The following is a 27878-nucleotide window of genomic DNA, read 5'->3' as shown; positions in this document are numbered from 1 at the left end:
TTCAAGATTTCTCTCTCTGGAGGTAAAAGGCATTTTTTAATCATGAGTCTTGGATCATTGTATTGATCAGAGCAGCCAAGTCTTTCACAGTTGATCTTCACTTTAACATTGCTGTTTCTGTGTACAGTGATCTTCTCATTTCACTTTTCATCAGTTCATATAGGTCTTGCCATGTTTTTCTGAAACTGCCTCCCTCGCCTTTTCTCATAACACAACAGTATTCCGTCACAATTATATGGTACAATTTGTTCAACCATTCCCTCAAATGATGGGCATTTCCTCAATCTTCAATTCTTTCCTATCACAAAAAGAGCTACTATAAATATTTTTGCACATATAGGTCCTTTTCCTCTTTCTTTGATCTCTTTGGGTGTAGATCGAGTAGTGGCGTTATTGGATCAAAGTGTATGCACAGTTTTATAGCCCTTTGGACAAAGTTCCAAATTGTTCTCCATGATAATTGGACCAGGTAACAACTGTACCAACAGTGCATTAGTGTACCTATCTTCCCCCATCCCTCCAGCATTTATCATTTCTGATAGGTGTGAGGAGATACCACAGAGTTGTTTTAATTTGCATTTCTCTAATCAATAATGATTTAGAGCATTTTTTTATATGACTATAGATAGTTTCAATTTCTTCTGCTGAAAACTCCCTGTTCATATTCTTTGACCATTTATCAATTGGGAAATGGCTCTTATTTTTATAACTTTGACTCAGTTCACTATATATTTGAGAAATAAGGCCTTTAATTAGAGAAACTTGCTGTAAAATTTTTTATATTATTTCATTATTTGTTGTACCTTTTAGCAAATTATAGTTTCTCTGATTATCTCTTTTAATTAGGTTTGTTTTTGCTTCTGTTTTGTCTGAGAGCTGTTCATTTTTTAAATTTCAGGTGAAATATTTTTCTTCAGTGAATTTTTGTGCCTCTTTTACCATTAGGCCAATTCTGTTTTTTAAGGTGTTATTTTCTTCAGTATTTTTTCTGTCTCTTTTACCAAACTCTTAATTTTCTTTTCATAATTTTCTTGTATCACTTATTTCTTTCCTAATTTTTTTTCTCTACCATTCATCTCTTTCTTTGACTCTTGTAAGAATTCTTATTGGCATTTTTCTTTGAGGCTTTACTTGTAGCTGTTTTCACATTATTATTTTCTGAGTTTGTATCTTGCCCCTCTCTGTCACTGTAGTAGCTTTTTATGGTCGAGTTCTGGTTTTTGTTGTTTGGTTATTTTTCCAGCCTATTTCTTGACTTTGAACTTTATGTCAAAGTGGGGCTTTTCTCACTTGAGGTTGGGAGGCCCTCCCAAATTTCAAGCTTTTTTGTGCTGCCATTTTCAGGGCTGGTTCTAGGAGTCTGCACGTTTTTGGTGCTTTGAAGGTGGTGTGATCTGCCGAAAGGTGTGTTCATTGCTCTCCGGATCTACACTCTGGTCTCTACCCAGGAAGGGCCCCTGTTCCCCTGAAGTGACAAATAGTAGCACTCCTTTTGACCCTGGAACTATAACCAGGTCTCCTGTTCTCCTGAAGCCACAAGTGCTAATGTTCCTCCCTGCCTTGGAATTGTGACCAGGGCCTCTCTGCTCCCTTGTGACCAACCACAAGCACTCCTCTCCTCCCTGGAACTGACACCCAGAACCATGACCCAGAACGGCATGTGAGCAATAGAGTTATAAATCAGCCCCAGCTGCACCCAATGCCAGCCAAGGATGTCCTTCTGACCAGTTGTCTATGACCCCCTTACTGTCTCTGGGCTGAGAACTCCTGAAGCTACTGTTGTTGTTTCAGCCTTCCTTAACTACCTTCTAATCAAAAGACCTGTACCCCAAATTAAATGCCTCAATGGCATGAGAATTTCATGAAAATGTTGCCTTTCTTTGTATCCCCAGCCTTTAGCCCAGAGCCTGGCACATAGTAAGGGTTTAATAAATAAATGCTTACTGACTGACTGAAGTGAGGATGGGAACGGGAAAAGAGAAGACTTTAGGGAGCACATGATAGTGATCTCCAAGCATTTGGAGGGTTTTCCTGTGGAAAAGAGGTTAGCTCTTGTTTAAAGGTTAGCTTTTGTTTCTCCTGGGCCCTAGTGTGAAAACTAAGAGAAATGAGACTAAATTTCAAAGAAGCAGATTTAGGCTTAATGTAAGTAAAACTTTCCTACTATTTGGAGCTTTGCAAAAGTTGGAGGTGAGGCCTCAGGAACTAGTGGGTTTCCCTCCCTGTAAGTTTATACGCCGAGGAACCACCTATTCTGGTATGAGTTTAACTAGATCGCCTCTGGGGTGCCTTCCAATGTTGAGATTCTATAATTCAGTGCCATGTAAATCAATCAACCAACAAGCGTATACCAAGTGCTGGGACACAAAGACAAAATTCAAATAATCTCTGCCCTCAAAGAGCTTACAATCTAGTGAGGAGAGACAACACATACGTAGATAATGTGCATAAAATGCATACAAATCCTGTGTTCATCTCTCAATGATTCTTTATATACTCTCCACAATAGATACTGATAACCTTTAGTCTCTCTGAGCCCCTAACCCCATTCTCAATCCACATGTACCCTCAAATGCATTCTCTTTAAAAGCAATTTATTGATGTTTTCTTTAAAAAAAAATGTCACTGACCATTCCCACCTTCTCCCTTCCCCCTTCCCTAGAACATTCCCTTGTAATAAGTATAATCAAGCAAAATAAACCACTCTGTTGGCCATTTCTTACTGTTTCATTTTCTTCATATCCACAGGGTCTAGCGGGGCCAAAATAACTTGGGGCTATGGGGGAAGGAGGGGGTTGGGAGGGGAGGGGACTAGAAGCTGAGGGAAATAAGAAAGGCTTCACACAGAAGCTGCCTTCTCAGCTTTAGCTGGCTGGGCCTTCAAGGAAGCTGAGAACTGAAGAGATGGTGAGGGAAGAAGTGCATTCCAGGCGTGGAGGCCATTCAGCCCACGTGGCTGCTAATATAAGCCAAGGGTGGAGAGAGTTTGAAGAAGAAAAGCCAGTTAACCATGCCAAAAGTTGAAGGAAGTCCAAGGAGAAGTGTTTAGAAAAGTTTGCTAAATTTGGAAATCTACAATGTCTTATGACCTGGGGAAATGTAGTTTCCGTAAATTAGGGGTTAGAAGACACACTACAAGAGGATGGAGAATTGAGTGGGTGGTGAAGAAATGGTGGGTGGAAATGTAGACTGGACTTTCTTAAAGTTTAGCAATGAAGGGTAAAAGCAGTTGGAGCACAAATAGTTTAAGGGGATAATAGGATGTAAAGTATGTGTTTTTTAGTGTAAATCAGACTTGAAATGAGAGGAAGAAGGAAAGGATATGAACATGACTGATAGAGCAAGGTCTTAGAATATAGAAGATAGGGTAGTATCAGGTACACAAGAGAGGGTTTAGCCTTGGCTAGGGGACAGTCCAATCTTTGGAACTGTGGTAAATGCATAATTTCAGAAAGCTGATGGTGAAGCACACCTCCTACCCCTAAACAGAAAGTTAATGGACTAAAGGTACAGAATCAATTAACATGCATTTATTAAGCACCTGCTGTGTGCCAGACATTGGGTTAGACACTGGAGATACAGAGTCAAAAATGAAACCATGAGACATAGCCAAAGTGGTCATTTGTTTTGCTTGACCATACTTACTAAAAAGAGGAAGGAGGTAAAAATGGGAGGGGAGAGGGATGGTGGGAATGGACAGTGAGATATTTAAAAAAAGAAAGAAGACAATTTTTTAAAAGAAGAATGGGGTACTCGCAGATTGAGAGTGGAGTTGGAGCCTCAGAGAGAGCCAAAATTAGCAATCTCCACTATGGAAAATATGAGGTAGAATCATTGAGAAATGAACACACATACAGATTAGCAAAAAGCAGTGTCTAGTAGGGGTTCAATAGCATGAATTTGGAATAATCCAGCAGTGCAGTTTCATAACTTCCTCCAACTGCCCTAGGCTGTCCCTTCCATACTTGAGATTCAAGATGACCAGGAAAGAGCTCAATAGACCTATCACTTCTGTCACTCTGCACACTGTGTCTCTCAATGCAGACTATGCCCATGCTGACTTTCAGCTGAGTCACAGTGTTGAATCACATCAAGTTTGTACAACAGTGAAACCTTCTGGTCTTTCTCATGTGATCCGTTGTATTGCCATCTCATCCTTGTGAAACTGATTTTTTTTAACTGTATCACAGGATTTTGCATTTCTCTCTCGCTAATTTCATCTTCTAAGACTCAGGACATCTTTTTGAATTCTGCCTTTGGTATCCATTAGGCTTAGCTAGTGATCTCTACCGGCTTTGGGCCATCTACAAATTTAATAAACATCTGATTTATGCTATCAGATAAGTCATTGAAAAATAAAAAAATAAAAGAGCACATGGAGATATGTGCAGCCTTCTACCAGATCCTCTCTAAATGGACATGAACTTGGTATAGCTTGGTTTTCCTTCGAGTCTGGCCAATCAATCATTGCCAAATCCCCCTAAGTGTATTAACCTCTAGCCCACATTTCTCCACCTTTCTCGCCAAAAGAACATGTGATATTGTCCATTCCTTTGCTGAAGTCTAGGTGTAATGTGACAACAGTGATAGAGCTATCAGTCTCACAGAAGGTAATAGGGAAGGGAAAGAGGATAAGCATTTATTAAGTGCCTACTATATGCCAGGCACTGTGCTAAGCATTTTACAAATATTATCTCATTTGAAAATGTAAATCTGGCACGATCTATTCTTGAAGTAGCCATGTCCTTCCAGATCACTGTTAAATCATCTTTTTAATAATCCATGATAGATTTTTTCCAGAAAATGAAACCAAACTCAATATATAGTTTGCATTTTTATCTTTTGGAAATGACCAGATGGCCTTTTCCCTATTGCTCACACACAACACACCATCTATCTTCTCTATGCCTTTGCACAGGCCATTTCCATGACAGGGATGCATTCAGCTCAAGCACCATCTTCCTCAGGGAGCCCTTTCTGATCTTGTCCTCGATGTCCATCACAATTACTAGTGCATTCCTTCCAATGCTACCTTGTATTTTTTAACTACTTTGTCATTTGTTTTTCTTCATATTTATGCCGTGCATATTTTTATATATATTCATCTCTTCCATTAGAATGCTAGTTCATTGCAATTGTATCATTCCTTGTCTTTGTAGCCTCTGTGCCTAGCACAGTGCCTGGCATGCATGCTTAATAAATACTTGTCAGCTGATTGATCAATGCCACCATTTTTCTGTTTTTGGAAATAGGGACGATATTTGTCCTTTTTCAGTTCTACTGTCGCACCTAGCCTACTCTCCATAATTTCAAAGATCAACAGGAGCTTAGAAGTCATACCTGCCAGGTCTTTCAGTACCTTCTCACAAAGTTCATAAAATCTTGATGGTTTGGACTCATATAAGAGAAGGTAATTATGGTCTTACTATCACTTATCTTAGGTTTCCATTCCCTGTTAGCCATATTTGTTCTAGCCTTCCTAGTCCAAAGATCATTTTCCTTGGCAAAGAAAAGAGAAGCAAAATGAAAGCTGATCAGGCCTACTTCTCTCCATCATCCATTGTTACTATCACCCCTATGGTCCTCCCAGAAGCTGTGGAGACCCTCCTTTCATCTCTTGTGGGCTGTCTTCTAGTTTTCCTCCTACCTCTCTGACTGTTCCTTCTCAGCCTCTCCCACTGGGCCATCACATGATTATTGATTTAGAGCATGAGGAGCCTCAGGAAACATCTAGGTCAACTCCTTTACCTTACAGATTGCAGTTCATTCCGTTACAGAGAAAACAGAGGGCCATGGAGCTCAAGTGATTCATCCATGGTCAAATAGAACACCTAGAATCAGAGACAGGATTTGAGCCCAGGTCCTCTGACATCAGAGCCAGTGCTCTCTCCACTATGTCACACTCCTCCCCGAGAAGTTCATCTCTCTCCTCTTGGCCCCTAAGTGTAGTGTCCTCAGCCACCTTTTTTTCTCCCTATAGTCTCTCCTTTGCTGATATCACGGTTCCCAGTGGCTGAAATACCATCTCTACTCAGTTCACTGCCATGTCAATGTATCCATCCTCATCCTCTCCCCTAAACTCTAGTCCCACCTTCTAACTACCTGCTGGACATTGCCACTGGTCCACTGGCACCTCAAACTCAACTTGTCCAAAGTTAAATTCACAACTTTCTCCCATTAAGCTGGTCCCTCCTCCCAATTTCCTTATTTCTCTTAATGATTCCACCATTTCCCAGTCTACCAAGATCAAATATTTCACATCCAGTTACCAGATCCTGTTGACTCTACTTCCTCATTGTCTCTTGCATACAGACCCCTCCCTGACATGGACATCAATTTAGTTCAGGCCTATCATCACGTCTCACCTGGACTATTTTGTTAATGTCCTGCTTTATCTGTCTGCCTCCAATGTGTTCCCTCAACCCTCATCCATCTTTTATTTAGTTTTTCAAAACAATCTTACTGCACATCTTGGACCTTATCACCCTCCCCACTCCCCCAGCCCTTAAAACCTTCTATATCTCATTGCCTGTGAAATAGAATATTAATTCCTTTCTTAATGGCATGACTAGCCTGGTAGTTCAGGGGAACACTGTAAATATAGCATGTATAGAGTTAAGCATAGTATTTGACAAGTCTCTGTCCCTGTGAGCAAGATGAGGATATGTGGGCTCTATGATAGTATGGTTAGATGTACAGTAACTGGTTGGAAGATCAGACAAAAGAATGCTACTTTCACATAGCACTTTGTTTTATACCCAACATACTTAAATATAATATACAACATTACATGATATCTGTACAAAGGTCTTTTACTACTACTAGCAAGTTCCTTGAGAGTGGAGACTATATCTTCTCTACACTTGGTATCTCTCTCAGTACTTAGCAAAATTCTCTGCCAACAGTAAGTGCTTGATAAACACCTGCTGAATTTAATTGATTTTTTAAATCTACCCTTGTACATTGCACGCATTGCAAAAAGTAGGACTTCATAAATGCCAACCAATGGCTAAATAACAAACAAAGCTAGAAAATGTCCAGAGACACTCACCAGAATAATGAGAGGATTCAAAATCCTGGCACCCTGAGAAAAGCCACTGTTTTGGGAATGAATACCCTGGAGACCAGAATTCTCAGGAGGGAAGGATTAGCTGCTTTCCAATGGTTGAAGGGTTATCCTGGTGAAAAATTCTCTGTGCTTACAGAGGGCAGAGCTAGGACCAGTGGGTGGCAACTGTACAGAGGCAAATTTGAACACAATAGAAGGAAGAACTTAGGGTTTAGCACTTTTTGTCTTATGATACAGTGAATTCCCTGGATGTATTCAGAGACCAGATCACAACATGTCAGTGGGTCAGGAGATCCATGGTTGCTGCTAGAGAGGGGACCATGTTCTGATCAGTCAATCAGTAAGCAACTGTAAAGTACCTACTATGTATAGGTGATAAAAAGATAAAATTAAGAAATTCCCTGTCCTTGATGATCTTACATTCTATTCTTCCATCTCTAAGATTCCATAATTCTATGACTTCTGAAGGACTATGGTGTAGCAGAGGTAAGCAACAATGCCTTTGGCCCAAATGGAGATGCTATAAGTTTAAAGATAGAATACAAAATGATTCTAATTCCTTTTCTGGGAACTTTCAGAATCTTTTCTTAGCTTTGCTTCCTTCAACTCTGAAAACTTTAATTTTTTTCTCTTTCTAATTTCAACTATCTAACTCTCTTTGGAAAGTAGGGAGAAGATCATTCTGGATAGAACTCCTTTCTGACCTTGGAGATATCTCCAAACTGAAATTCTTTGATTCTGTGATATATAATTATTTGTACAAGGCCTAAAAAAGAAAAAAAGCATCAAGGTCCTAAATAACTTACTTTCTTAGGAATTCACATTGTCGAGTCAAGTACAAAAACAGTCATTTTGTTGTGGTTTCCCTCATCTGGTATCTGTTTCCAAAACAATTTTGTTTTCATAGCTCAATCTGTATGTTTCAATACGGCCATGGTCCCACTGGTATAGATGTCTCTGGTGCAGAATAATTGAATTATTCTACATATTAAACTACATAATCAAGAGAGTTTAGTTTTTACAGTGCCTGGATAAGAGTTAAGTTTGTGACATCAACTGAAAAGCATTTATTTAGCTTATTGGATATTGCCAGGTACACAGAACATTTCACTTATGTGTAAGGGGAAAGAATCTAAAGATGTTTTGAAAAATTGTGGCATTGGTGAGATTTTTTTTTATAAGGGAGAAGTCTGGAATAACTCATAGCACAAAAGTTTTACTAATGGTGGGTTATTAATCCCATTTAATGATGAAATTATTATTATTATTATTATTATTATTGTTATTGTTGTGAAAGTTGGGAAAGTGATCTGAGATATATGCAATTAGCAAAAATAAGGAGAAAGAGTAAAAGAAATAGGTTATGTCAACAGAAGAGTAAAGGCTTAAGGATGGCAGAGAAGAATTGTCTTCAAATGGAAAGGGAGCAGTGGATAGAGCTCTGGCCTTGGAGTCAGGAAGACCTGAGTTCAAATCCAGCTTCAGACATTTACTAGCTGTGTGACCTTGGGCAAGTCACTTAACTCCAACTGCCTCGAAAAAGAAAAAGGAGAAAAAAGAAAAGAAAAGAAAGCTGGAACCAGAAAGGACTTTAGAGAAACTTGAGTAGTGAAAAATCAATGATCATGAAAAACCAAGTTTGACCTTTATAGGCAGAAAAGCATGCTGGTGCTGTGGAAAGTGTTAGACTTAGAGCTGAGGAAGTGAATTCAACTCCTTCTTCTGCTGTATACTACCTCTATGACTTTGGGTGTGGCATTTAACTTTTCTGCCTCAGTTGTTGTTGTTTAATCTGTAAAATGAAGGTGTTGAACCAGATAACCTAAAGCTCTCATTCATTATTCATGATATCAAAGACTACCAATCCCATCATCACCATCGTTAACATCATCCACTGGCACTCATCAATTGTCTCCTATGTTCTAAGCACTGTGCTATGTGCTAGGATTACAAAGAAAGGCACATTGTAATAGAGGAGACAATGTACAAACAATTATGCAAATACAAAATATGTACAGTGCAAATGGGAAGTAATCTCAGAGAGAAGGGAGTAACAAGAAAGACCTCTTGATAACAAGTGGGATTTGAACGAGTTTGGAAAGAAACCAGAGGAACCAGAAGGCAGAGGTGAGAAAGAAGAACACTCCAGCTATGGGGGACAATCAGTGAAAAGTTACAGAGTCAGGAGATGGAGTATCGCATCATAGGAACAGTAAGATATGTAAAATCCTAGAGAAAGTAGAGGAGAGTAAAATGTTAGTGAATTGTGGGGAAGAGAAGACTGGGGGAGACGAGTGGACATCATAGTGAATATATGAAGGGCTCTTGTAAGTTACAAGAATTAGATTTGTTTTCTTGACTCCCAAAGGCTGAATCAAAGGCAGTAGTTGGAAATTATAAAGAAGAAAATTAAGTCTTGATGTAAGGAAAACTTTCCAACAGTGAGAGATATCCAAAAATGGAATAGGCTACTTCAGGAATTAGTGGATGCCTATCATTGGACATCTTCAAACAAAGGCTGCATGACCACTTGTCAGATTATTTGTATAGGAGATTATTTTCCAGATGTAGTTCAGACTAGATGCCTCTGTGTTCTCTTCTTACTCTGAGATTTGGTGAATTGTGGGGTGTATTGGAAAAGTAGCTTATTCATTAAAAATCTAATCTGGTCAAAAGTCTCTTGGAGTTTTTCATTTTTTTGTTTGTTTGTTTTTATTTATTTGTTTGTTTTTTACTAAATCTAGTCAAAACTTAGCCAGACACATCATAATGCTGGGAAATTTATAAGAAGTGGTGACTAAAGCCTCCATGCATCCGGCAATCTAGACTTACTGCAAATCACTGCATATATCCTGGGACACAGGGCGGGGATGGGCAAGGGTTGGGACAAAAAGCCTAGAAGTGATGAACTTTCCATCCAAACTTCCTTCTTCTAAAAGGGGAGGACATGAAAGGAAACATCCTCCTTCTCTGTGTGGTGCTCACTGAACACAGTGTTCTCCATGCTCCTCTGGGCACTTCGGGACATGTTGCGTAAGACCCAAGTCAGAAATCACATACTGCACGCTCATTTCAATTGTTCAACAAGCTCTTTCTTAGAGAGAAAGAAAAGAGCAACTCTATGTTCGTTGTGATTCATACCTACTCAGAGAAAAACTATTTTCAAAATTCTTTGTTTCCTCTAACATTCCTTGTATTGTACTTAGGTAACGTTTGAGAGAATAATTTCAATGAAATTGACAGGCCTGAAGAAAAAATGGTCCCGTGGGTCACCTTTAAAGTCCAAGGTATTTCGAACAATCTTTCTGATAAATACTACCCATTAGTAGGTGATTACTGACAACAGGATACATGTAGTTAATCAAAAATGAAATTGCTAGGTAGTTTAGAAATGATGCTTTGAAATAAATATTAAAACAGAAATAACTCAAAAATCAAATGAGTGGTCACAACAAATTTTCTTTGTTAACTATAAATGCAGCAACATCACATAAAACCACAGTTATTAAAATTATAAAGATACAAAAAAGTAATCAAGCAATCAATTAACAAGCACTTATTAAATGCCTGCTATGTCAGGCACTGGGGATATAAATATATAGAATTAAACAGTCTTTGTTTTCTTTTCGTTTGTTTGTTTGGTGAGGCAATTGAGGTTAAGTGACACAGTTAAGAAAACACAATGAACAGTCTCACTAGAGATGTGGAGGTAAAACGCTATGTCTACAGGGACTTAGCAAGTAGTTCATTTCAGTTACCATTCAGGCTGCATTGTGGGGAGTAATATGAGATAAGAAAGTAAAGATGGAGTGGTGGTAGATAGTGAGGAGCCTTCAATGCCTGGTTACAGAGCATGAATTTTACTCAATAGAACACAGGGAGTAATTAAGTGGTTTGGAGCAAAGAAGCTACATGATCACATTCGCATCTTAAGGAAAATAAGTCTAGTAGCATGTGAAGGACAGATTTAAGTGGGGAAAAGCATGGGGACAGAAAGGTCTGTTATGGGTGTGTAGCAATATTATAAAAGACGAACAACTTTGAAAGACTCAGGAACTCTGATCAAAAAAGGATGAACCACAATTCCAGAGGACTCATGAGGAAACATGTTACTCATTTCCCAACAGAGAGATGATGGACTTATAGGGTAGATTGAGGCATTAATTTTGAGAGGACACAGTTAATGCGGGGAATTTGTTTTGTTTGACCATACTTATTTTGTTGGTTTTGTTTTTTGTTTTTCTTGCTTTCTCAATCAGGGGGGTGAGAAGGAGGTGAAAGGGAGAGAATTCACAACTCAAAATAAAATAAAATAGAATCATTTTTTAAAATAAGAAAAAAAGAGTCTGTTGTAGTAGGCAAGGGGGCTAATAATGAACGCTTCTACTAAGGGGGTGGCAATGGAAATGGAGGAAATCGATGTGAGATACGTTGCACAGTTAAAATTACAGGACTTGAGAAGCAAGAGATGTGAAAGATAATTTCTTAAGCACCTACTATGTGCTAGTCATCGTGCTGGCATAGCACAAATGCTCTGAACACAAGAAGCTGACTAAATCAATGTGTTACAGAGAAACAGTGAAATCAAGAGGAATATGTTTTGGGGAAAAGATTATGAGCTAATTCCTGGATATGTTTTATGAGGGCTAGTGGGAAATCCAGGAAATGTCCTATCAACAACTAAAGCTTAAGAATAATCCATAATACCCACTTAACTAGAACCCCTCATTTCCTTCCTATTCCAGATAAACAGGAGTCACTGTGGCTTGTGATGAGAATCCAGGATGGAGAATAAAGTCATTTCCAGGAAGTCTTGACTAAGTGATAAATCTGTGACCTGTGGCATAAAGAAAATTTAAATGCTACCTCTGGAGCAACCTAGAAGGAACTACTTAAGCCATTCTTTCTCCTAACGGATAATAATAAAAAGTACTTAGTTAATTTCTCTCAGAAATATAATTGTAAACCCTATTATTTAAAAAAAATGCACATCAAACCTTTGAAAAGTTGAAATAGTCTCATGATATCATGTGTTGCAGACTTAACTCATATTTCTAAGTATTACTTACTTATTGGCTTTCCTCTGAGAGGATATTTCCGCAGTTTTTCAATGATATCCACAATAATTAAGGACGCCAGAACCACTGATACTGGTAAGTCAGGTAAGGTGTCAGGTAGCACAGATGTGTTGGAGGCATTTTTTGGACCTGTTTTAAGGGAACCGATGAGAAACATTTACAGAACTGTCATTCTTCATTGAAATACCTTTACCCACTGTGGAACTGTCTTAAGTACCTTTACTGACATAAAAGGGGATTTTGTTCCCCTCCCCCCAGCTCAATTAATCATAAATGATGAATTGTTAATTAATTAACAAGGTGTTTATATCCAGTGATCCTTTCATAAAGTATGAAGACTTTTCTCTAAGTGAAGTGGAAGGGGGTCAACCCCATTAGCTGATGGAAGATGGTCACACTCATAAGTAATCCTTCAAGGATGATTTCAGTCAGGTGAAAGGCAGTTCTAACAGGAAGGCTAAGAAGTATCAAGCCCACTCACAAGCAATATGAGGATATCACGAAAAGTAGAAAGTCTTTGACCCACTGCAGTTCCAGATATACAAGTTACTTTGGTTATCCGTGTTCCCTATGCATATGACTCTCATGGTATAAACTAAATTTGTATCCACTCTTCTCACAAGTGCTGTGTATATTTGTAAGAGAGTACACTACACGTTTCTATGAGGGAATGTTTTGTACCTCCTGTTCTTACTATGCCATTTTAGTAAATGGGCTCTTCTGAGCAAAGATTCTTTTTATCTACTCGTTGACTATTAATGGACAACATACAAGTGGGGGCTCGCTAGTTATTAAGAAGAGGAGAAATAGGAGAATACTAGGAGAAAGAAGTGGAGGACGAGAAGGAAATGGAAGAGGAGGGAAGAAAAAAGGAAGAGGAGGAAAAAGAGGAGTCATGATAGTAGGAGGAGAAGTAGTAATACTAGGACAAGGAGGAATTTGGCCTTAGACCTACCAACTGTATGACCCTTGGCAAGTCCCTTGATTTCTGCCTCATTTTCCTCAACTACAAAATGAGGATAATAATAGCACCTTCCTCACAGGGCTGTTAGGAGGATCAAAGGAGATACCAGTAAAGTGTTTAGCAGAGCTTGACACATTTTTTTGTTGTTGTTACTGTTCAATTGTTTCCTCAGTCGTATCTGACTCTTTGCAATAATAGCTGCTTGTATAAGATGCTGGGATCATAGGATTTTAAAGTACAAAATGGCCTTAGAGATAATGGAGTCCAATCTCCTGTGACAGAAGAGGAAATTGAGCCCCAGAGGGGGAAAGGGACTTGCCCAAGGTCATAGAACCATAAATAATAGAGTTAAATTTAAACCCAGGTCTCCTGACTCCCAGGTCACCATACCATGTTGCCCTGTTCACAAAGTGCCTTAACTTCCGTCATCTCATTTGAGGCTCATTTTAACCCTGGGAGGGAAGGATGATCCTCCTTGTCCAAGAACACATGACTAAAAAGTGTTGGGACTAGAATTTGTTTCAATTAAATTAAATTTGGGCTTTTCTTGGCAAAGATACTGGAGGGGTTTGCATTATCCCTCTCCAGCTCATTTTACAGATGAGGAAACTGATAGGAACTTTTTCACCTCTTGTTCTCCTGTTTTTACAAAGAATGTTTCAATGGGAAGATGAGCGCTTACTGTAAACTGAAAGACACACAGGCATCAAGAACTCTTTCAAAGAAAAAGCTTCAAGGTAAAAGGAAACGAAGGAAAAAATAACTAGAAGGAGAAGCAAAGGACTCAATGTCACCCAATGGAAGTATCTCTATCTACGGCAAATGACAAAAGCTATAGAGCAGATCTCAATGCTAGTTCAGGTTTGGGGATACCAACAGAGAGTGGAGACCACAAATGATTGTGACGCAAAAGGCCTGCATTCTAGTCCTGCTCCGCCATCCTTTAGCTGTGGGCAAGTGACAATCTCTCTGGGTCTCAGGTCTTCATCTGTAAAGGATGGGGCTGGAGCTAGAAGGCTCTTCTAACGGTTCTAGATTCTGACACAGCATTTAATACCTGGAACAAATTCAATATAAAGAAATGATCTGTTTGTTTTTAGGGGCAGCTAGGTGGTGCAGTGGATAAAACACAAGGTGTGAAGCCAGGGACAGCTAAGTTCGAAATCGGCCTCAGACGCTACCTGGTTGTGTGATGTCGGGCAGATCATTTAACCTCTACTTCCTGCCTCAGTCTCCTCCACTGTAAAATGGGGATCACAACACCACCTCCCTTCCGGAGTTGTTGTGAGGATCACATGAGATAATATTTGTAAAACACTTAGTGCAGCGCCTGGCATGTAGTAGGTGCTTTATAAGTGCTAGCTATGATGGCAGTGGTGGTGGTGCAATGAAACAAACAATAACTGGAGTCAGAGAACACAAAGCTCAAATTTCACCCTCTACACTTACTTCCTGGGTGACCTTGAACAAGTCCCTTAACTTTCCCTGGCCTCAGTTTCCTCAACCAAAAAATGAGGAATTCAACTAGAGAGCTTCCTATAATAGCTCCCTATAGTTCCCTGTTCATAGGAAACAATTTCCATCAACCTTGCTACATACTCCCTCTCCAGCCCTAAGTTTCCATGTGGTGGCCATGAGAACATAAAGAAAATGATGGATACGAGTCCACCTTCCATGACTTTAACACGGCCCCTCCACATCACTGCCCATTGAAATACTTTTCTTCCTTCAAGGCCCAAATCAGATGCTAACTTTTCCAAAAAGCCTTCTGTGGTCTAACTTCTTTCATAACCAAAAGTCATCTCTTTGCCTCCCATTTCCTATGGCCTTTTGTGGTGATACCTCATTAGTTCTAATCACATTCTACCCTATATCATCTCTATAGCTTTTCATTACTATTAGATTTTAAGTTCCTTGAGGGATGGGGCAGTATTATTTCTCATCTTTACATCTCCAATGCTCAACAGGTACTTAATAAACATATATTGAATGAACGCTGTGTGAATTCTGAAAATTCACACATTACTTAGTGAATGTCTAGATATGCTTTCCAGTTTCAGGATTGATGATTTCTGATAAAACCATAGGACTCCCATGGTAGACGCTCAGTAGATTAATATTTGTTCATTTTTGTGCAAGGTTCAAAGAAAATGCTCTTGAGGCAGCTAGGTGGCATAGTGGACAGAGCACCAGCCCTGGAGTCAGGAGTACCTAAATCCAGCCTCAGAGAGATAACACTCACTAGCTGTGTGACTCTGGGCAAGTCACTTAACCTCAACTGCCGGAGAGGAGAGGAGAGGAGAGGAGAGGAGAGGAGAGGAGAGGAGAGGAGAGGAGAGGAGAGGAGAGGAGAGGAGAGGAGAGGAGAGGAGAGGAGAGGAGAGGAGAGGAGAGGAGAGGAGAGAAAAGAAAAGAAAAGAAAAGAAAAGAAAAGAAAAGAAAAGAAAAGAAAAGAAAAGAAAGAAAACGTTCTTAGTTTTCCACAGAACATCTGTTCGGTAATCTTGTGAATTTGCCTAGCTTACTTTTTGGACAAGAAAGCAACCTTTCCCATTGTTTGCTGCTGATTTAGTTATTTTTTGTTCATATGTGTCCACATAGAGAATACTAGAAGGTTCTGTTATTTCATCAATGTAAGAAACTCCCACCACCAATGCAGATTGCAACCAGTCTGACTTAGTAGACAAATGTCAGGGAGTTTCCTAAAGCACATAGAGGTTGGGTAACTTGCCCAAAGTCACCAAGTAGGATGGAGAGAGGACTAGACTTGGAGTCTGGAAGAGGAAAGTTCAAATCCTGCCCCAGACACTCTTACCAACTACATGACCCTGGACAAGTAACATAACTTTACTCAACCTCAGTTTCTTCTGTAGGAAGAAACTAAAATTTCATCTATAAAATTGGAATAATAATAGCAATTACCTCATAGGGTTATTGTCAAATGAGATGCTATATGTAAAATACTTTACAAATGTTAAAATGCTAAGTGCTAATTATTATTATTATTATTCATGATAATAACTGTTATTTTTATTATCATTATCAGAGGTAGGATTTGAACCCAAGTCTTTCTTACTGCAAGCTTAACACTCTGCATACAATGCTCTCTATGCTTCATGTCTTATTATTTGGGGCACATAACAAAAGTAGAACAAGAATGAAAAATAATTGTCCTATTTGTTAATCAGACTTAACAAACACGAATGATTCAGCAAAGGAAAAATAGAAATAGCAAGAGTTCTTAACTTTTGGCATCATGGATCCCTTTGGCAGTAGTGAAGCTGAGAGATATATTCTCAGAATCATGTTTGTAAATAATTGTAGAAAATGGTAAATTTCAGTTAGACATCAGTGGAAATAAAGATGTAATCTTTTTTTCTCATCCAAGTTCACAGACTCCCCAAAATCTATCAATAGAACTCTTAGGACAGGGGTTCTTAACCTGCAGTGTGTGAACTCAAAAAAATTTTTTGATAATTGTAGTTTATTATAATCGGTTTACTTTGTAATCTTATATCCTTTATTTCAAGGATTTCAAGCTCACCAGACTTTCAAAGGGGTTCATGACACAAAAAACTGTTACTATACCTGCCTTAGGATGTTTGTTGTTTTTCATCCTGAATTACCTTGAATATTAAAAGTTTCTAGAAATAAATATCAATGGGTAAAGGTCATATATACCTTCATGTAGCAAATCCTTCCAGCTCAGAATTAAAAGTTACACAGTAAATTATTCCTATAAGTCTAAATATCAGAAGATTGCAGTGTCCAGTGGGAGGACTAGTCTTCAGAAAATTATTCAAGTGGGCAAAGTCTGATGAAGAATCTTTTCCCATTTTGGTTTTTCTCTTCCTTCTTTTTGATGTTACCCTTCCAGGGGCATCTCACATGTCTTCCTCAATTGCCTATTTCCCTAAGTCCCACAATGAAATAATCCATAGAGACCCGCCCTTTCCTGTGTGCCCCAACCCTCTCCCCCCCCCACTCCTCTGCCACCCAAGCTTATTATTCTCATGTTCTCATCCCTATCTCCAACTTGACTGTAACAAGGGAAACAGTAGCCTTTTTTTATCCCCTCGGGGCCTGACTTTACCCAAAGTCAACAAGGAGAGGGTACAGATTAGAAGAGACACCCAAGGCCCTTTGTCCCTTTCCTCAGTAACACATGGTTTGTGGTAACATAATCCCGACTCTCTGTTGGTAATATTCCATTGATCTTGCAGAATGAAGAGGCCTACATTCAAAACTAGGATTTGCTTTTGAATGTTGGCTCTACTGTCTTCTGGGTAGCTTTAAGCATGACACTTAACCCCTCTGATATTCATCTCAAAAACAAAGAGGTTCTTAATCTGGGGTTCATAAGCTTTGAAAATATACATATACATGTACATATATACATACATACATACATATATATATATACATATATACACATACACATATATTGATAACTGTTAATCAGTCATTTCAGTCATGTCTGACTCTTTGTGACCCCATTTGGGATTTTCTTGGAAAAGATACTGAAGTGGTTTGCCGTTTCCTTCCCGAGCTCATTTTATAGATGAGGAAACTGAGGTAAACAGGGTTAATTGGCTTGCCCAGCATCACAGCTAAGAAGTGTCTGAGGCTGAATTTGAACTTGGGTTTTAATGACTCCAGGTGTGGCGCTCTATCCACTGCACCACCTACCATCTGCTTTGTAATTCTGTTGTTTTTCTTATTTTATTTTATGCATACCTATATGTATAAATTTTAATAGCATAAAACTGGATTAAGCCTTTTGGGACACCTTGTGTAAAAACATTATTCAGAGGCTTTACCAAACAGCCATCAGGGTTCCTGACATATGAAAGTTAAGACGCCTGGATGAGATGATCTTTGACGTCACTTCCAAATTCAGATTCTATGATCCTGTCATCCTGTCCCATAAGAATGATTCTACTGGCAGGAATTATGAGAGGGATTTAGAAGTAATGTGGCACAGTGAGAAAAAGCACTGAATTTGGAGTCGAAGGATCTAGGTTCAAATCTGCATTCTACTATGTACTACCTGGGTGATGCTGGCAAATCCTATGGCCACTGTTTTCTCTTCTGTAAAAAACCAAGTCTGTTGGACTAGATGCAGCAAACAGCTACAAAACTTCCCGATGCAAGGGGACAAGATTAAAATGTAATTGGGAGGGGCACCTAGGTGGCACAATGGATAGAGCACTGGCCAGCCCTGAAGTCAGGAGGACCTGAGTTCAAATCCGGCCTCAGACCAAACACTTCACACTTACTAGCTGTGTGACCCTGGGCAAGTCACTTAACCCCAATTGCCTAAAAATTAAAAAAAAAACCATAATTGGGAAATATTTAACAAAATAATAAAAAATAAAACTAGAGAGTAGGAATTTCTAAGTCAATATCTGGCCTTTCTGTTTCTATTTGAGTTTGACACCACTGGATTAGGTGATCTCCAAGGTCTATTCCAGCTCTAACCATAATTCAGTGGATTTTATGCCAGATAAGGAAAGGTGATATGGTGAGGGAGATTTGGGGGGAGGGCAGTCAGGGCCTTGGAGCACCCCTCAGTGAAGTCCATATTCTCAAAGTCCAAAGTTAGTCTAGACCAGAAAAACAGACTTACATACCTCTGTGACTGCTATAGAAAATGCAAAGCATGGAAGTGTTGTGAGTGCTACACACATCATCAAAGGAGGTCTCCTAGCAAGGAAGAAAATAAGCAAGTAAGCACAAGCAGTAACATACAGGATTACCACTTCCTGTTATATTTTGCTAATTCAAGGACAGTTTTTCTAAACAGTTCTTGCTTCCTTATTTCCATTTCCGAGATGTTTCAAAGTGGGGACACAGACGCACACACCCACACCCCAGATGATTTTTCTAGGAAAAAAGGAGCGAGAGATTTTGAAATAATGAGCAAAAGAAAGCATATGCACATCCATCATTGGAACTTCTAGCTTATAACAGCATGTAAAGTGACATTTACTGCCATCATATTTAATTAACCAAAATCTTGGTCAAGACTTCAGGATCTGAGACCAACACAAACAAGGAAGATTCTGGTAAGCTCACAGGATTTGCTTCTGGCTCAAAAACTGATCTCTGGGGAAAATAAGTAGCAATAATAAAAAAGCAGGCTTTTGTTACTGTCATTTAGTCTTTTTCAGTCATGTCTGACTCTTTGTGACCCTATTTGGGGTTTTCTTGGCAAAGATACTGGAGTAGTTTGCCGTTTCCTTCTCCAGTGCATTTTACAGATGAGGAAACTGACTTGCCCAGGGTCACACAGTTAGTGAGCATCTGAGTCCACATTTGAACTCAGGAAGATGAGGCCTGGCACTCTTATCCACTGTGCCACCTGGCTTCCCCTACCAGACCTCTAGGAACTTTTTTTTTTAATGGCATGGGCAAAAAGAGCATTAGATTTGGTGTCAGGAGATCTGGGTTCAAGTCCCAGACCCAGGTTTGTGGATATTTACTTTGCTAGATTACTTGGGGAAATCATTTTACTCCTCTAATCCTAGCTCCCTCACCTGGAAAACGGACTTAATGATAATTACACTGCTTAAGCTTGTTGAGGTTAAAAAAGCTTTGGAAACTGAAAATAAACAAGCATCTGTTAATCAATTAGTTAACAAATATTTATTAAAGAACCTACTCTGTGTCAGGCACTGTGCTAGGCCCTGAGGATATGAAGACAAATAAGAGATTTACAGTGAGAAAGGCCTGCAAATCCAACTCCATGTTTTTTATAGATCAGACAGACACAGAAGATGCCCAGAGAAAGGAAGTGATTTGTCCAAGGTCACACGGACAGTACACAGTCACCAAGTCAAGTCAAGTCAACTCTTATCATCTTTTAAGCACCTATTACGGAGAGATTGGAGGTCCAAAGCAGTGTAGAACTGGAAACTTGCTCCTGATTCTGAATCAATTGCACTTTGCACCTCTAACCACACTTCCTTACAAAGTCTCAACCTGTAAATCACTATGTAAATGTGAGCTCTTGGTTGCTTTTACAACACAGCCTTGTTTGAATTTTAGACAAGAACATTTTCCTTAATAAGGCACAAAAATTAACAGATACTTATTGAGTGAGTTTTTTTAGTTTCGTCAGTTTAGTTTTGTCAGAGTCTTACCCTTTACCTTGGAAACTAAAGTGGTTGATTGATTAGGATTTTCAGGTCCCCAAACTTGGCAATCTATCTCTGACCTCCATATATTTGGCAAGCTGTTCCATATACCTGGAATGCATTTCCTCCTCATCTCCACTTCAAGTATTTCTAACTTCCTTCAAGATTCAACACAGGAATCACCTCCTTTCTCCATGTCCCTAATTGTTAGTGCTTTGTCAAATTATTCCATTCTTACTTATCTATGTAAATGACATACTTCACTTTCCAGCAGAATATAAACTCCTTGCTTTGCTTAAAGTGGGTGCTGGATAAATGCTTGTTGAATTGAATATAATAATAATAATAATATTTTATAGCACTTTTTTTTGCAAAGCTCTTTACATTTAGTATCTCATTTCATCCTCACAACAACCATGGGAGGTAGATATTATTAACCCCATTTTACAGTTAAGGAAACTCAGTCCAAGAGAAATTAAGTAATTTGCCCAGGGTTACACAAATAGTAAGTGTCTAAGGTAGGCTTGAACTTGAGTCTTCCTGACTTCAAATCTAGGTGCTCAATCCACCGATACTACCTAGCTGTGAATTACAACTTTCAGTCTACAAACAGGAGTCATAATTCTCAATAGGATAAGAATAGTTAAAGCATTGTGAAAGTGAGTCTTATTTTCAGCATGGGTTGTGTCCCTTGGCAGCTGAAATTTCTGCCTTCATTTATACAACAGGACCTCAAGACCCAGATATCTGGCTTCCTGTTTATTGCTCCAAGTTCATGATCATATACAAAAGGACTCAAATGCTTCAAGGCAAATGTTACCCAAACTCATCATACAAGAGTGGTCTGACTTTCCTAGTCAAAGCAGGAGAGAGTCCAGGCGGTTACAGAATGACAACGGTGGTCAGGAAGTCCAAAGAAAGCTTATAAATGAGGAACTGTCTTTCCAAGCATAAAGTGCAGAGTCACACCTGGGGAGAGACATCTGAAACTTGAAAGCAAGAAGTTCACTTCCGGGAATGGTCTGAACAAACAAAAGCTTTATCTATAACATTGGCACATGCCACATCCAGAAGAGGCCCTTTGATCAGAAACGAGAGAAAAGCAAGGGTTATAAGACCCCTAGCCCAGCAGAGATGAAAATAAAAGAGAGAAGTTTTGATAAATGGCCTTATTTCTAACTCTCTCTTCTGGAAGTATCCAACTTGTTGCTTCCTGATTCTCTGCTAAAAAGGAAATTGCTGGCCTAATTACCACCAGAGTCTGAGTCTTTTCCAAGAATTTCAGTCAAGCTCAGGGAAATCCTAGGGAACTCAGGGTTCCCCCATCAGATCCTTCCTAAATCAGGAGAACTTTTAGACTGGGAACCATTTCCATAGAAGGGATCTCAAAACTTCCTTATCTAAATAGGGCTCCTCTGGATGTTGGAGGCCTACCTACCTGAGTTGAGGGAAGACTTTTTCATTTTTTTCTTATGAACTTAATATAACATTTCAATATACAAAGAACAGAGAGGATTGTACGTGAAACTGTTAAGTCTTATCAAATATGCTTTTTAAAGTTTGTATCAAATTTAATATGGCAATAACAAAATGGCCCTGCTTATCTGTATCCCCTTCTGCTTAGAGGAGAATTCATTCTTAGGGTAATAAAAATGGCGGGTCCCTAAATAACCGATAAGTATCCTTGGGAATCTAATAAGCCAAACTCCCCCAAAATCTAAATGTCTTGTAACATAACTCCAAGATGGTTAGTTTGTGGGTTTTGCTTCTGAAAAATTACAGCAATAACAATATGTTGGGAGCCACCTGTGGGTGGTGAGATTACATTCAGTATCTAGTGGTGTTCATAGAGCACTTCACCTTCTACTTCAGTCCTGGTATCTCTCTTCCTCTACTAGGAAGGACTTTTTTTTTTCTATTTCTAATCTTTCATATTTTACATTCAAACCCACATGTATATTAAACTGTACGATCTCTTATGCATTCTGTATACTTCAACCTCAAAATTAAAATGATAATCATAATAGAAAATATACATTTTTCCCAGAGGACATAAATAATGCATTAGAAAAGATCAGATCATTCATTAAAGTATGTAACCATATTTAGAACTGGGAAACTTGTTCCCATATGCTTTTTCCCCCTGATGTGTCAGGTGTCCTCATAGGTATATAAATGTGACCTCTATCAGTATAACTAATTGTAACTTCTCTTTAATTACATTAAGGTTCGCCTTTTTTATTTTAAAATGTTATCCAACTAAAGATTCAGAAAGAGGCACATTTTTGGACGTGGTGAATGCAGGAATGTTTTGCTTGATTATACTTATTTCTGTAATAAAAGTTGGTGGAGAGAGATGGGATGGAAAGAAAATGAATGTTTGTTCATTTAAAATTGTAAAATTTAATAAAAGAGTAAAAGTATTATCCAGGTTGTGGCTATTTGAAGCAATCATTTTCAAGTGATATAGACTTTATCAACATATTAAAGTGGTTATGAGTCAGAATTTATGAGAACTGCCCAATTAAAAATCACATACAGACAGACTGTCAGAATGCAGAGCAGACTGAAAACACAAAGTCATATAACAAATTTGGCTTTTCTTTACTGTTGTATAGGAATAAATTCAACTTCTACCTTCTTATATCTAAGGCTACAATAGGTAGCCTGATATTTAAGGCTACAATAGGTGTGTACAGTTTTGTATGTGCAAGAAATAGGTGTAATATTTAATTCTCCTACTGCAACATTTAAATTTTGTTGTTGTCTAGACCTGTGGTGTCATCAGTTAAGAGAAAGCCTAGTGAGGAAGCTCCTTCCCCAACCTAGACTGACACCTCATCAGCAACTACTAGTCTCAGAGAGTCAGCAGCTTGCATCACTATGGTAACGTGGTTTGTCTACAGTCCCAAAGCCAAAATACCTGAGAGGAAGGGCTTGAAGCTTGATATTCCTGAATCCAAAGTCAGTCTTCTATCCATTGCACTGGGCTGCCTCTCAGCATTTAAATACTGTTGTTTAGTGTGATCTCCTCAATTAATTCTCAACTCTGATAACAATTGAGAGTATTGTGAATTCATGTTAATTTTATTCATATCATTGATGATATACTTAGAGAATCCTAGAGAACCAACTAAAAAGCTGCTTGAAATAATTAACAACTTTAGCAAAGTTGCAGGATATAAAATAAACTCAGATAAACCAACAGCATTTCTAAATGTTACCAACAAAGCCCAGCAGCAAGAGACAGAAAGAGAAATTCCATTTAAAATAATTGCAGACAATATAAAACATTTGGGAGTCTACCTGCCAAGACAAACCCAGGAAGTATATGAATACGACTACAAAACACTTTTCACACAAATAAAGTTAGATCTAAACAATTGGAAAAATATCAGTTGCTCATTGGTAGGCTGAGCTAATATAATAAAAATGACAATTCTACCTAAATTAATTTACTTCTTCACTGCCTTACCAATCAAACTACCAAAAATTATTTTATCGAGCTAGAAAAAATAATATAACAAAATTCATCTGGAAGAGCAAAAGGTCAAGAAAGTGGCCTAGCCATGCCAGATCTAAAACTATATTATAAAGCAGCAATCATCAAAACTGTTTGGTACTGGCTAAGAAGTAGAGTGGTGGATCAGTGGAATAGGTTAGGTACACAAGACAGTAGTAAATAACCATAGTAATCTATTATTTGATAAACCCAAAGACTCCAGCTTCTGGAATAAGAACTCACTATTTGACAAAAAAAAACTGCTGGGAAAATTAGAAAATAGTACGGCATAGACCAGCATCTCACGCCATATACCAGGATAAGGTCAAAAATGAGTACGTGATTTAGATGTAAAAGGTGATGCCATAAACAGATTAGGAGAGCACAAGGAATAGTTAACTTGTCAGATCTATAGAGAAGAGGAGAATTTATGACCAAACAAGAGATAGAGAACATTATGAAATACAAAATGGATAATTTTGATTACATTAAATTAAAAAGGCTTTGCACAAACAAAGCCAATGCAACCAAGATCAGAAGGAAAGCAGAAAACTGGGAAACAATTTTTACAGGTAGGGTTTCTAATAAAGCCCTCATTTCTAAAATGCATAGAGAACTGAGTCAAATTTATAAGAATACAAGTCATTCTCCAACTGATAAATGAGCAAAAGATATGAACAGGCAGTTTTTAGATGAAGAAATTAAAACTATCTATAGTCATACGAAAAAATTATCTAAATCACTAGAGAAATTCCAATTAAAACAACTCTGAGGTACTACCTCACACCTATCAGATTGGCTAAAATGACAGAAAAGAAAAATGATAAATGTTGGAGAAGATATGGAAAATTGGAACATTAATGCATTGTTGGTGGAGTTGTGAATTGATCCATTCCTGGAGAGCAATTCAGAACTATGCCCAAAGGGCTATAAAACTGAATATACCCTTTGATCCAGCAATACCACTACTAGGTCTGTATCCCAAAGAGATCATGCAAAAGAGAAAAGGACCCTCACGTACAAAAATATTCACAGCAGCCCTTTTCCTGGTGGCAAAATATTGGAAACTGAGTGGATGCCCATCAGTTGGGGAATGGCTGAACAAGTTGCAGTATATGAATGTAATGTAATACTATTGTGCTATAAGAAACAATGAGCAGGTAGATTTCAGAAAAACATGAAAAGTGTTACATAAACTAATGCTGAATGAAGTGAGTGGAACCAGGAGAACATTGTACACAGTAACTGTGACACTGTGTGATGATTAACTATGATAAACTTAGCTCTTCTCAGTAATACAACGATCTAAGACAATTCCAAAAGATTCGTAATGGAAAATTCTATCTCCATCCAGAGAAAGAACTATGGAGTCTGAATACATATCAAAGCATACTATTTTCACTTTTTCTGTTTTTTCTTTTTCATGGGTTTTTCTCTTTTGTTCTGATTCTTCTTCACAACATCACTAACATGGAAATGTGTTTAATATGATTGTACATGTATAACATATATCAGACTGCTTGCTGTCTTGAGGAAGGGAGAGGGGAGGGAAGGAGAGAGGAAGAAAAATTTGGAACTCAAAATCGTATAAAAGAGAATGTTGAAAACTACCTTTACATGTAATTGGAAAAAATAAAATACTATTAAGTGGGAAAAAAAAATTCATTCATATCAGTAAGACTCACCCTCATGAGTTCAAATCCGGCCTCAGCTACTTACTAGCTATGTGACCCTGGGCAAGTCACTTGACCCTGTTTGCCTAAGTTTCCTCACCTGTAAAATGAGCTGGAGAAGCAAACGGCCAACCACTGCAGGTTCTTTGCCAAGAAAACCCCAAATGGGGCCATGGAGAGTCAGACACAACTGAAAGGACTCAACAACAACAACAATTTGTAATGTGTTCTTCCTTAGGAAAAGCCACCCTCTCATAGCATTTATCATCTCCTAAGTATTGATGTAATTGGGTAATAAGAGTTATACAAAATTTAAAAAGAAAATAAAGAAAAGAGCATCACTGAAACATTTAAAAACTCCCATAAAAAGCAAAAAGTTCCTTAGACTGACAAAAAGGGTAATTTTACTGCTATCATTCTAACTTTTAATATACACCTTTAAAATGTACATCAGAAAAACTCAGTTTCATATAGAATCTCTTTTTCTGTTCTTTGTATATCAAAACGTCTACATTTGTTGATGTTTACGTTAATAATAAAAAGCAATAGAAACAACTTTCTATTTTTCCAACATAGCGAACCTTTTCTAAAATTTCAGCAGGATGAATTTTTTTCTTTACTTCCAGATTAATAGTCAAGCCAACATTAAGCAGTCACTACCTATCAGGCACTGAGCTAAGCCCCCAAAAAGGCAAAAGAACCAGCCAACGCCATCCACGCCAAGCCTCGGCTCACAGCTGGGTGGAAGCCTCACAGGAGTTTTCTACCCAAGCTCCAGTTCCCTGGTTGGATGTCTTACCTGGATACACTTACCATTGTTTTATTTTGGAGCAGAGTCGATGCTTTTTGTACAACAGAACTTTTACAGGAACCCAAACTATCAATGTCACCAGCGCTACATAAACAATGGAGACAGACACAATCAGCCAGTAAAATGTCCTTTCTGCAGAGTCCTCTGTCCTTTGGAAGGCTGAGGCGAACTGTTCTGCCATCACAAGAGTTGGGACAGAAAAAGCGGCCAGCTCTAGGATCTCATAAACCAGGAGTTTGATTAATTTCCCAGAGACCATTCTGACACAGCCACCTCTTGGGAGAAAAAGCTTTCCTTCTAGATAATCAGTAATAAATACATGCAAAGATACCGTACTGAACTATGCTCAAGTTCTTTGCAGGAGCACACACATGCGCACACACTAACCACTGATTTTTTATTCTTTTATTGACCATTAAAGAGCTCAATAATCTCATTAACTAATAACTACAAGGTATCTGTGACAGTGATTTCCTACATTAGTTACATATGGATCACCTGAGTGGTGACTTTTGCACTATATTTCTTTGTATTGGTCAAAAATATTAATTATTACTGCTAAACCTAGAAATATTTACATACCACCCTATATTTACAAAGTTGTTAAGGTAATAACCACCTATCCCATACACAAATTCCTCTCGACACAAGTTGTGTTATTTCCATTTCACCCATTAGGAAGTGGAGACAAAGACATATTAACAATGGTTCAACAGTCAACTTTATTGGTATAACCACACTATGTTTAGGGCAAAAAATAAACAAATAAATCCAGCATTTTTTTTTTTTTGCTGAGGCAATTGGGGATAAGTGACTTGCCCAGAGTCACACAGCTAGTAAGTGTTATGTGTCTGAGGCTGGATTTGAACTCAGGTTCTCCTGAGTTCAGGGCTGGTGCCCTACCCACTGTACCATCTAGCTACCCCAATCCAGCATTTTAAAGAAGCCAATATCTCTAAGTTGTGAGATGTTGGTCTAAACCTAATTTCTTCCTTACTGCTGTCCAATTCTCCAAGCAGTTTTTGTCCAATACTAAGTCCTTATCCCAATAGCTGGGGTCTTTGTGTCTACTGAATATTAAGTTATTAGATACATTTCCTTCTGTATTTTGGGTACCTCATCTGTTCCACTGATTGATCTTACTATTTTTAAATGAGTATTACATGGTTTTTAATAAATTATTGCTTTGTAATATTATTTGAGATGTGGCACTGCTAGGCTCCCTTCCTTTTCATTTCTTTTCATTATTTCTCTTCAGAGTTTTTTGACCTCTTCCCCTTCCATGTGAGTTTCATTATTTTTTTTCTAGTTCTATAAAGTAATCCTGTGCTACTTTGATTGGCATAACATTAAATGAGTTTATGGATTTAAGTAGTCTTGCCTTTATTTTTTAATATTACCTTGTCTTTATTTCTGTAAACAGTTGTTTGTAGTTGTATTCATATAGTTCTTTGGTGCATCGTGGAAAGTAAACTCCTAAATATTTTATAATTTTCCCAATAATTTTAAATGGAATTTTTCTTTTTATCTCTTCCTGCAAACTAAGGGAGTGCCCATGAACTGAGAAAGGGCTGAATAAGTTGTGGTATCTGAAGGTGATGGAGTTCTATTGTGATGTAAGAAATGAGCAAATAGATTATTT

At 38.2% G+C, this 27878-nt stretch overlaps 1 protein-coding gene across 1 annotated transcript in view; it reads right to left on the bottom strand.

The window, feature by feature from the left end:
- The window catches only part of TMEM236 (transmembrane protein 236), a 38557-nt gene extending 12062 nt beyond the window's left edge, over positions 1–26495 (bottom strand). The window contains exons 1-3 of the mRNA XM_020966862.2: positions 26239–26495; positions 18741–18817; positions 12139–12276 (exon numbers count right to left, since the gene is read on the bottom strand). Of these exons, the coding sequence (XP_020822521.1) occupies positions 12139–12276; positions 18741–18817; positions 26239–26495 (472 nt within the window). The remainder of the gene's footprint in view (positions 1–12138; positions 12277–18740; positions 18818–26238) is intronic.
- Between the last annotated feature and the right edge of the window lie 1383 nt (positions 26496–27878).

Source organism: Phascolarctos cinereus, unplaced genomic scaffold (assembly GCF_003287225.1).
Source record: "Phascolarctos cinereus isolate Bilbo 61053 unplaced genomic scaffold, phaCin_HiC Scaffold_1;HRSCAF=81, whole genome shotgun sequence".
Taxonomy (NCBI): domain Eukaryota; kingdom Metazoa; phylum Chordata; class Mammalia; order Diprotodontia; family Phascolarctidae; genus Phascolarctos; species Phascolarctos cinereus.
The sequence above is the reverse complement of the archived record's forward strand: the minus strand, read 5'-3'. Positions and strand labels throughout refer to the sequence as shown.